This window comes from Rhipicephalus microplus, unplaced genomic scaffold (genome assembly GCF_043290135.1).
Source record: "Rhipicephalus microplus isolate Deutch F79 unplaced genomic scaffold, USDA_Rmic scaffold_21, whole genome shotgun sequence".
Classification (NCBI taxonomy): Eukaryota; Metazoa; Arthropoda; class Arachnida; order Ixodida; family Ixodidae; genus Rhipicephalus; species Rhipicephalus microplus.
This window is the reverse complement of record NW_027464594.1, coordinates 9,076,896-9,088,991: the sequence shown is the minus strand read 5'-3', so window position 1 is coordinate 9,088,991 and position 12,096 is coordinate 9,076,896. Positions and strand designations below refer to the sequence as shown.

General features: G+C 44.0%; 2 protein-coding genes across 4 annotated transcripts in view; both read left to right on the top strand.

Moving 5' to 3' along the window:
- Window positions 1–12,096, top strand: part of LOC119179505 (uncharacterized) — a 150,330-nt gene that overhangs the window by 126,410 nt on the left and 11,824 nt on the right. The window lies entirely within an intron of this gene.
- The window catches only part of LOC119170346 (uncharacterized), a 44,820-nt gene continuing 34,652 nt past the window's right edge, over window positions 1,929–12,096 (top strand). Inside the window, exon 1 of one of the 3 annotated variants that reach the window (XM_075883806.1) lies at window positions 1,929–2,079. Coding sequence is in view for 1 of the 3 variants with exons in the window: in XM_037421487.2 (XP_037277384.2) it covers window positions 10,522–10,548 (27 nt within the window). In the remaining 2 variants the exon portion in view is untranslated. Of the gene's footprint in view, window positions 2,080–10,293; window positions 10,553–12,096 lie in introns of those variants that run through there. The other 2 variants (XM_037421487.2, XM_075883805.1) reach the window with 2 other exon arrangements.

The window sequence follows — 12,096 nt, the reverse complement described above, 5'->3', positions numbered from 1 at the left end:
AATGTCTTCTGAAAGTTTGAGGGAGAAAACGCTGACACCATTTCTTGTCACTCAATAAACTACGAAAGATAGCGACTCTCCTCGGCTTGCTCATATTTGGTGGGACAGCGTATTTCGCACATTGCAATTCTCGTTTTTCACTCTTTTTGTTCCGAAGGCGCTCGACGGTACGTCTGCTTGCACTCACATGGCTCACAGTCAATACTGCATTTCCACTTGTGCCCTTGTGTTTCAGCGTGACACAAGAGACCACACCCTCTTTTCATCGAGCGGCCGTGAGATGAAGTTCAAAAATCGCAGCATATCCACAGAGTGAATGATAATGAGTTATGAGTGTCCATCAGCCCGTCCCTGCTTCGGTCCGTCCACGCGACCATCCGTACGTCCATCCATGCGTTCATCCGTCTGTCCGTGCGTTCATTCGTCCGTATGTCCACGCGTCCGCCCATCTGTCCGTCCGTGTGTCCATCTAGTGAACGCTCCATGTACCGCCATCTCACATCTCGCATCCCCTGTGGCACATACCCGCTCCGCGCGTCCATTGATACGTCCGTCCGTGTGCTATTCTGTCCATCCGTCCGCCCGTCCACGCATCCGTCCATGCGTTCATCTAGTGAACACTTCTAGTAGCGCCATTTTCCATCTCGCATCCCGGTGGCTACGTACGACAACGATGAAAGATGAACATACCCACAATTTAACGAGCTTCGGCCCTAAAAAATGAACTTCACATATCTAGCACATTCCCTCTCGCATAGTGCTCTGGATTCGCGATGCGGTGTCACCGGTTGTGAGTGCTGAAGTGAAATATTTGGTCGTGACACCAGTGAGTGCCGACACCCGAGAGAAATTCGGCGATAACGCAGTTCGTCCAGCTTAATGCCAATGAAAGGGCGCTGGCTGCGCCAGTGTCGAAGGTGCATCATAGACTTTAACTTCTGTGCTTCGTCTTACGTCTTGTTATAGGGTGGCAGCTGCTCGTCAGGGTAAAGCAGCTTTTACAAGCGCTAACAAAGTTCCTCCCCCACCTACGGCTTCGAGAAATATAGCATCGGCTATCAAAACTGCTACAATAAGTGCCGCAGAAAGCCAATGACATCCACATTTGAACGCCACGCACTTTGGGGGAGCAAGACTCACGCCAGCGGAACGCCTCCACGTGTTTAAGGCTCTAGCTACAAATATCTTCGGCGACACTGGTGCTCACGGGTGAATAAGCACTGGTGTTTTAATTATGAACCATGCTAGGCTGGATGTGTATCGACGTTGAGACATACGTGACACCAGGGTGGAGGTTGCGTGCTACCAGTACGAGAACTAAGACGACATCAGGGCGATTTCTTCAAACTGTACCGCAGCCTAAAACCTATGTCAAGTTAATTTCAAAAGCTATGGCCGAAGTTATTTCAATAAGTCAGTCAAACTTTCTTCGGTTCTTAAAGAAACTACAGAGTTTGAGTATCAGGCCTCGCCCACGTTTGGGCCAGAAGACCATGTCCCGTTGGCGGGGTCATTAGACAACCCTTAGTTGTTCACGGAGATCGCTGCTTTTGGGGGCTTTTGAGCTTCTGGAATTCTACACTCAGACAGGCGTATCAGTGTCACAATGCTCTAAATTGAAAAGAAAAATTGTATGAGTAACAGCAGAAACAAAAGACTTAAGTTCGAGCCATGACCTTCACGAGGTAAAGGATCGCTGATAAAGAAATTCAAGATGCACGCTTTGTGCGGCTTGTCTGCATTGACAAGTACAGGTACACAACAGAAGACGTGCTGCAGTTCATGCACAAAATCTATGAATAATAATTTATATATTTCACATTGGGAGAAACAATGGTCTGCGATAGGCAGCGAGACACCGGAACGTGTATAAAGATACATCTACTCGGGACAGGCTTATAACCTCCAATACCCAATGTGAGGCTGAGGTAACTAGAAGAATAAGAATGGAGTGGAGCACATTTGACATTCATATCATGAAAGTCATTTTCCCAGTATCATCGAGAAAAGATTATAATCGCTGCACCACAACTATTTCTTCATCATCATCATCATCAGCCTGACTACACTCAGTGAAGGGTAAGAGCTCCCATGATCCGCCAACAAACTTGGCCCTGAGCTTGCTGCATGGTGCCACATCATACCCGTAAACGTCTGGATTTCACATGACCACCTAACTTTCTGAACCCCTCTCGCGCGTTTGCCTTCCTCTGCGATCCAGTCTGTTACCCTTAATTACTGGAGGTTATTCAGCCTACGCGCTACGTGCCTTGTCTATGTACATTTCTTCTTGATCTCAACTATGGTGTGTATAACACCCCTTTGTATTCTTTGTTGTCTGACCTACTTTGCTCTCATCCTGTCCTGTAAGTTTGCACGTATCAACTTCTGACTGTGTCGTCTTCATTTGAAGTAGAACTCCAGATTTCTGCTCTTTATTCTGTGTACTTAGTGCCTAACGGAAGCGTGGGTGTTTTAGTGAGCATGTGGTTCCCCATCGGGGGGGGGGGGGGGGAGGGGGAGGGGGCAAAAGTTAATCGCGGCGCACTTCCCTCCTCGCTAAGTCAAAGTATGTGGCTGATTTTGTGCCTTTCCTTCTTACGTGACTAGAGTGGGTGGCCGCCCTCCTCCACCGCGTGCAATCATATGTTTCGAAATCGATTTAGTTCACAGAGAGGAAGATTCAACGAGCCATCGAAAAAAAATGGCGGGTGTAAGCGTAAGGGATAAGAAGACAGCACAGTGGGTGTGGGAACAAACAGGTGCTAAATATATCTAACCCGAAATGAAAAAGCGATGGGCATGTGCAGGGCATGTAGCTCGCGGGCAATATAAAAAGCTGGCAGTCCTATCAGTTCTTGTGGAGAAGCTGAAAAAGACGCAGAGCGCATTTTTCTACATTGTAAAAACTATGGCGGACCTTGAAAGAAACCTTTACCAAATTTAAATTCTTTGGATGAGTGACCTCCGTCATTATAAAAAATCTTGGGCCCACGGCCGAAAGGAAACCTACACGCCACTGCTGCGCGTGCAGTTGTTTACTTTCCGGAGGAGTCAGAAGTATCTCAGAAGTACTAGACAAAAAAAATATTGTATTCGCGGTATTGTTAACTGGTGTGATTCACTACAATATTGTTTTGTTTTGTATTTCACTTCAATATTTTTGTAAAACCCTTTGTGAAATCGTTCAGTATTTAGGATACTGCTCCCGGGAGACATAATCACGTCTCACATTTTATTGAACTTTCACGTTTTGTGTGCACACCTAATTGTGTGGTTACTTGTGTTTTTCCTGAATATGGATCGTGTGGACAGATTTCTGTATTGAAAAACGTGGTCACTACGTTAGTGTTGCGCTATACCTATGTATAGCATTTTGTTTGGTACCAATCTGTCTTTATATATATATATATATATATATATATATATATATATATATATATATATATATATATATATATATATATATATATATATATATATATATATGCACTTATAAAAAAAGCGCCTCTCAATAAAGGCGCTGGCAAGCGATGGTTCTTGACGCTGTTTTTTACGGCGCAATAGAAAGGTCACCCTTCGCAGTGTTTGTATCTGCAGGCTGCAAACACCGACATAATTTCCTATCGTAACGCTGATAATTGATAACGACGCCGCTTTCCCTTCTCGTAGTTCGTTAGAGCTGTCGTGATTCTGCTTTCGCAGGAGTTCCTGAAGGTATGGTAACCCCCAATAATTTCAGCTTTTCAACTGTTGTTGAATTAAAAAAACTGTTTTTGACAATAACGAGCTGTTACAATGAGATGAAGTGTGCCTTTATACACATCTGTATTTGTACGGTGGTGTGTGCGCCTATATGCCCAAGGTTGCTTGCGTCTGTGTCATGGGTGGCTTGTGCCAGCGTCATTGCTCACTCGATAAACGAGCCAAGCTAAGGTTTCGAAAATGTCACTGCGCATATGCACAGCCGGGCGGTGTAGAAGCATGCGTCATTTATGAGACGAAGTGTAGGTAACAAAACTATGTCGCTCCAAAACCTTAGTGAACGGGAAATAGCATGCACAGTTATATGAGCACGATGAAGTAGCTCAAGACAAGCGCATGAGGATGGGATCATTACGTCACGTGAAGACAGCGTTACTTTAAAACGTACTACTAACCCATATATATATATGAATAATTTGTTGAGTAATATTGTGCAATATAAAAGTATGGATGAAGTTTCATTACTAAAAAAAAAATTCACCAACCGCGTATAGCGATCAGCTTTCACACGACCGAGTGCATAAGACCATTCGTTCTGTGGCCGCCATAGGCGCCAAATTTAGTTTTTTTTTTTGCGCGTTTCAATTAAGAACTAAATAATATAATTCCTTCGCTCATGAAAACAACCAGGTTGGTTTGAGTCGGTGTGACGGACAATCTTTCAATTGGTGGAATCACATCATTTCATCTTCCGGGTGGTAGTCGGTCCCTTTCAGAGTAAGCGACTAGTCAGACAAAGCAAGCCCGAGGGAGTGGAAGAAAGTTAGATGGGTAGGCTAGATTAATAAGTTGGCGGGAACAACATAAAATCAGCAACCACTGGACCGGCTTAGTTGGTGAAACATGGCTTTGACCTTTTTTTTCTGCAGTCGGCGTAGTCAGCCTGAAGATGATGACGGCGGTAATTGATGACGGCGGTAACATGTTTAATTTCACGCCAAAAAAACTTCAGTAAAGCGGGTTATTGTGTACCATAAAGCTGTTCAGGATTCGCTAGGAGTTTCTTGTCTTAAAGTTCTCAGCCATGTTGACACGGGGAAAACGTAGCATGAAAGAACACATGCACAGTACTCGGCTTACTTGTATGATTTAAGCAAGCACAGAGATAACTCCCATCATCACGTTTATATCGCATGGCTATCTATCTGGTCTAAACGCATATTCTCCGTACACGTGCCTCATTATTGTTCTTTCTCAATAAAAAAGCGCGATGAAAGCAACCAGACGCACAAAGCAGCCGCCCCTGCCTGAGGGCTATTGAAACTGACACATCTTAATTTAAAGGGACACTGAAGTGGTTTCGCATTGGCGAATTTATTGCCAATGCGTTATCTGCCACCTCTTACGACATTCCTGCGGCAGTATTTTTTGCGATTGTTTAATAAAAATAGCGCTATAAACAAGCAAACTTTGACCAATAAAATGCCCCGTGGTGCGTGTGGACCATAGGGGAGGAGCGCGGGAGAGAGACACAAGTAAAGCGGTGACGTCAGGTGCGGGATTGAGCCGGACCGTCGGGGCCGTTCAGCCTGTTAGCTTGGGGATTGTGCGTCGTTTCTGCTGTGATTTGCTACCTAACGAACCATCAGTTCTGCCAGCGAAGGGATTTTTGCCATTGTACCATTTTCGTTTTGTGATTAGAGATTTTTGCCATCCGACATTCACTGGTTGTGTTTTCGCGGAGTTCAAATAGACTTGCTATGCCGAATTACTGCGCGGCATATGCATGGCTACAGCAGCACTTTCGGTCGTGATGAGATCACTCTTCACAAGTTTTTTCGGGATCAGAAGATGGCTCCAAGATGGGTCGCTGCACTTAAAAGAAAATATTTCAAACCTACGAGATAAAGAGTGCTGTGCTCCCAGCGACTCGGTGACAGTGACTACGAACGAATCCCGGCTCTCAAGCAGTCACCGGGATACGATCAAGTGTGTCCAACTGGACAACGACGTGGTTTCTTCTGTGTTTCCGCAGCGAAGGCGGCCCTCGCCGCCACCACGAGTTGCCTTCGCGAAAAGAACAACTGAGGCAAGGCTGTGGGCTACTTATGTGGTACACAGCAGCGTGTAGTTAGTTGGTGATCACGCGTTTACAGAAGCCGTGATCAGCTATCTCACTGTGCTGTCTTGCATCCACGACACTCACTTCGAATCTCTATATGTAATGCGCAGAACGCAAGCCGTTACACAGACAGCGTTCATTGTAGTTTGGCTCAATATATTGTGTCTTTATGTTGTAACTTCTACTGTTTTTGTGTATACCAATGCTTTAAGCCATTTCTTCTTTCTAATAGCATATGATTTGCATTTTTATAAATATCATGTTTGTGTTATTCAATATCTTCCTTTTTTTCAATTCCAGTAAATAATGATTTTTTCTAGATATATACTTAAAACATAAATGAATTCTAATTTTTACGTTACTGCTGCCATTTGAGGGCATTTAGGCACATTCAAGTTGTATGATGCAGGTTTTTGCCTAACAGACTACCAACAATGTTGTTGGAAAATAAAAACCTTTCCGATTTTGATTTCTAATTCTCATATCGGACCTAGTAAGCCGCGATGTTACTGTTGCAATGACAGTTCATGATTGCGCCTTTCAAAAACATACTTATTAGATCCAGTCTTGATCGCCTATGAAAGTGACCGTCTAATACGGGCGCTTCATTTAGAGCCGGCTAGGGCCATATTTTTTGATCAAAATACAATATAATAGATGCATTGATACAACAATCGCACATACGATGATCCGGACGACATTTAATGGCTACGTAAGGTTCGATCACTGCCTAATGCCACCACATGAAGCAAAATTGTATTCGAAGGCGTCCACGTAGCAGTGCTCGACCTAAATAAAGGCTTTCTCGATTTTGACCATTGCCTATGTGAGAGATTTGATAAGAGTGAATGCTTCCGAATGCGCACATTGAAAGCGAACGTACCACTGGTACCTATTGTTCATTCCCTAGCTTTTTTGTTCAGAAGCTTAGCCTGTACAACATTGTTCTGCTGCCTACGATGTCCACTGTGCTGAATGGGGCGCGCCATGGCAGTAGGGCTGAGATTGATTTATGCAGACGTTCTACATATCAGTATTTAAAAATTGATGAACCATTCAACTTCACTTTTAAGAATTGAACGCGATAGCGAAATCTGGCTCCTAGTGCACCCTTCAACCGCTAAGTGCATACTTATTAATATGTTTTGTTACATACACACGCACGCACACAAACACGCACACAATAGGTTGGACCAGCGCACACTATTATCGCCGAATGAGCTCGTTTTCGTCGTGACACCTGTCGAACAAAATGCGTTAAAGGGACCCTCAAAGACTTTTTCAAGTAACCATATAATGAATTCTCTGGAAGATCTTATTGCCTCACGAATCCAATGCCGCAAAAATTTTAAGAATTCGTCGAGTGCGAGGGGAGTTACAAAGGTTTGCCACATGCTGCAATTGCATTATATCTTCTCTTGTTCTGACGAAAGAGCTGAAGGCTAAGCAGGTAGAGGTGACAGGGAAAAGAAACTAGCACGCCTCGTGGCCTTGAGCACCTTTTTTTTTCTTCGAACGCGCGACTTTTTCAGTGTGAACGCGAGCACGCGTGAACACGTAGCAGCCTTCCGCGGCTATCTCAGTAACTTGATTTTTCAGTCACAGACGCACAGATGATTTTTTGCTCACAATCAACGAGGCCAACACTGGCGGCGGGTTTTCTGCGACACGAGCTCTGTAACGCTATCACGTTAAAATAAAGATGTCATTTTTATCACACCGCACAGAAAAAAAGAAAGGATGGGGAACCTAAATATAATATTAAACTATGAGTATTCAGGCACGTTCTCTTTTGTATGTATTCTCATCTTTCCCCACTTAGACGCAGTGCGTTCATTAGCACCTGTGGCGCGAACACGTGTACACAGATATCAGTAAGCAGCATTCAAATCAGGCGCTCAACACGTCTGCATCTAAAATACCTCTTGCATTTAACACACCTTCGCGGTAGTACTGTCCAGAATTTAGAGAAAGCGAAGGTATTGTAAACAACACGGCAATATATGACCCAAGAATTCCATGCACAAGTTTGTAGCACATGTCACCACTGCGGCAGAGTGCGGCAATCGTGTGCCTTTTTGTTTTTCTCGCTGTAGCCATGGCTAGCTGCTGACGCCCACGCCATTTCCACCAGCCAGAGCTGGTCCCCGGGCTACCTGAGTTGAATTAGTCACCCGCCTTTGGGTGAAGAGAACGCGCGCCTGGTAAGAAATAAAGTCCATTCTCTCTGTCTCTCTCGCAATAGCAAACTGACTCATCGCATGCTTCGTTCCCGCTGCGAAAGACGATACTGATGACTTCATCAATAACACTGCACTCTGGCACACACTAATAAGTAAAATACAAAAAAATACGAAGACTTGATTATCAGTATGTGTCTAGCTACACCAATAGACATTATATATATATATATATATATATATATATATATATATATATATATATATATATATATATATATATATATATATATATATATATATATATATATATATATATATATATATAGTGCAATGCACCAAGAATTTTTTCACTGGCCGGGCGAAGTGAAATTATGGCCTAAGAGCATTAAGCGTACGTCGCAAATCTTGGCACAAATGCACAAAACATTTTGGGTTCATAAAGTCTGTAAGAGCAAAAACCAAATAAGAGTAAAGAAATTGCGACAAATCATAAAAGGTTCTTACGAGTAAAACGGCAAGTAGATTCGAAGCGTGGCTTTAAATGCAAGCGTTATATTCAACGTCCTGATTATGTTGTTTCTTTTTTTTACGGCGGGGAGGGGGATGTAAGGGGCATGATTACTGCCTAGTGAGTCCTCAAACACAGTGTGAAGCCAAATTGTTTTCTACCACACATCCTACTCTAATCAGCAAGAGACCAATATTCGCTACTTTCAAGGAATAAAAATAATAAAAGTTTGGCATGAGCCCTATGGTGAACACAAAGATGGAAATAAGTCCTCTCCTGGCAGGCTGTCAATTACGTCGTCGATTCATGGCAGTGAATAAACATCGTCGCAAGTGGTCTTCTTGAGGTTTCGGTATTATAGACAGAACAGAACCGAACCATGCTTCTTCGCAATTAAAGCAACGAGAGACACCTGTTGGCTGTCTGGGGGTTGTATAACTTCGCATCGGAGCGTTTCATTGTCTTCGTCATGAATTACCTGACGTTCGGCGGGAGACACAATATTATCGTTGTTGCGGTGTTGGTTTTGTATAGATGGGACAACAGCGTTTGTATCAACAGTGGACCAGCAGCGGAAAAGAGTATATATGCGCCTGATCTTGAAACAAGAAGGGAATTTATCCAGCAAAATCAGAACCTGGAACGCTTGACCTGTGCGTGTTTTTCAACAATCAAGGAACCAAATATGTCAGCGGGAGACGAGTCAGTAGTGAAAACAACACTGAGGGCGCAGGAACTGGGATAGTGTGCGTCATCGCGAGCATCCATTACTTGTGTGCGTCTTCGAATGGTTCAACTATGCTTTGACATTTCCCTGGCACCAGCGAAAAATTAACGGGGATGGATTGGTCAAAAATATATATATATATAGTGATGCTTCTTTGACTTGCACGGTCACAAATGGCGTCAGCAAATCTTTGACGTGCAAACGAGTCACTAGCAAAAGGAGTGCAACGATGTCGGAGAGACCAGCACAATAGATTGACAAAACAGTATAGAGGAGTTTGGAGTCGCTATGGTATCGTCTTTGACGTGGATCTTGCTCAAAACCGATAGGCTTTCTACGGGTGCCACACCTGCGAACGTTGAGAGTTCCATTTCGGCTCGTACGTTGTTAAACAGGGTGCCGTGGCGACAAAAAAAAATTCCATCGAAGAATGACGTCGTGAGAGCATGTAGAAATTATGATGAATTTGATCTTCCTAAATAATGACGCGGGGTTGCGCATTATGCTGTCGGAACAATCACTTGAGCGTGAGCTGTACGGGTGAAGAGCCCACAAAGCGTATTCGTCACTTTTCATATAGTAACCGGCTAAATTTTGCGTCAACGAATACAGCGGCTGCAAAAGTTCACGTGCGAACACCACCCACAAATGCATCCGCCATCAACCCAGTCCTATGCTTTCCGCTGCCACGTTATGCCTGAAAACTACCACAAAGCAGCGCGGCACACTACACAGAAAAGAACGACAGGCTTCTGCAACCTCAACTAGTTGAAATCCTTCCCTTACGCCAGTATTTTCGCGCGTGCACTATTGAAGCATTCCGCGCGTACTAACGCGTGCATTGTCTATCACTGCCACGTGTTGCTTGAAAAACACCTTTTAACGCATACCTAAACCGGTGTGTCAACATCATACCCTTTACGAGGGCATTTACATCCTTCAGGTTCATCGCCGGTACCATCCGGATTCTTCACAATCCCGCAAGGGTTCGAGCACAAACAAGACGTCGGGTCTGGCGGCAGTGACGCGCCAATGAAGAGCTCACTGTCGGCACTCGCGATCCAATGAGCAACAGGTGGCCGCTCGCGGCATCTCACGAAGCAGCAGGTGTTGATACGGGAGTAGAGCGACGCGGCCTTGTTTCGAACACAGTAGCTCTTGGGGAAGCAGCGGCGGGGAATCAAGACAAGCGCGGCTGCGGCTTGTTGCACGCCAGCGTGCCATCGCCGTCGTCTCCGTGGGATAAGGCGCTCGACGGCCGCACATCGTGCGCAGCATGGGGCGAAGCTCCAGGTGGAAGCCTGTAGGTAAAGGTCGCCGGAGTGCGTGACCCAATTAATCTCTCTCTTCTGTTATCTCTGAGTCATAGCGCAGGTAAACTCTCGTGCGTTGCGGTGCGCGCACCCCGTGAGCGCTCTTGAGCTGGCTAGTCGTACGATTTGTTGCAATTGTTTACTTACGTTGGCGGTACAGTGAGCTTCCTCATGCATCGGCAGTAAGGACCCGGAAGTTTCGTCAGTTTTAATTAGAGCTACTAGCAGAAAAAAACTGTGTTCAAATGGAGTGTTAACAAGAACCATCGTAAATCATGTACGCACGTATAAAACGAAATTTGGAGGGAAACGTTTCATCGCCATTAGAATAGATAATAAAATACCTGTGCTCTTGCATGTGCATTTTAAATACCAAAGTTTCAACGTGACATGACCAATTGATAATGTCAATAGCAACATCTCCACACTAGGCTAAATATTTCCTCGTTCGTAATTCATATATGTCTCCGTGGTCTAATTCAGCAGGACTCTTTTCTCTCTTCGTAAAACATTCTTAGTTCTGGTCACCTGCTACTTGAGCTGTTAAAGTGAAGCAGACGTAATCAGTAATAGGTGTGTTGCGAGAGTGTAACGCGACAATATTGGATAAACGTAAACACAAATAGCCTCTTCAGTGATCTTTACAACTATTTACGAATGGGCGCGGCTTACGCACCTGGTATGTTGCAGTGAACGCGCAATAAAACGAACAACTGCCCCACTGTAACAAAGAAGTTGATTCAGTTGAGTACATTGCCATGAAACGTGCACGTTCTAAATCACTTTGGAGGTCCCACTTGTCACCATCGGTTGATTGGTTTTGGATACGCTCTTTAGCATCCGTAGGCAGTTTTGTTGTTTGGAGCGTCGCGCTAATATGCACTAATTTGCAGACGTTCGACGTTCGCTAGCATTATGTTTGATTCATGCGATGACTTTGAACGACCACTAGGCTCTTATGGCGTTAGTTTGTGGTCGTGAAACAATCTTATTACAACATTATCACCAGGATGACTTCATGTTATATATATATATATATATATATATATATATATATATATATATATATATATATATATAAGCAACAAGTTAGGGGAGAGTAGGAACCTGATTTGATGACAAGCACTCCTGCTTGCTTTCAGCCGTCATTAATCAACAAACGTTATGGCTGGTGACACGCACCGACCCATATATACGTGCATTTGTTTATTATTTATTTAACATACAAAAGCCTAGGGCAAAGCTAAACACTATCAAATTAAAACGAGTTATCTTACAATGTGGCTACTGTCATAAGGCAGTGTCAAAAGTGTTCTCTCGGCAAAATGTCACGTACGATGCGAAGTAGATTTACAAGAATCTACAACTGGCGTCTCGTGCGAGCGGCTTGCACATAGCCGTGAACTCAAGCTGTCTGAAATTTAGCATGAAAAAAAAAAACAGAGGTTTATGAACAAACAACGCTTGAATTGTAGTAAAGTTTACTTCTTCAGCACTCATCTGTGCAAATGTGCCATCCGCTATTAACTACGCCCGCG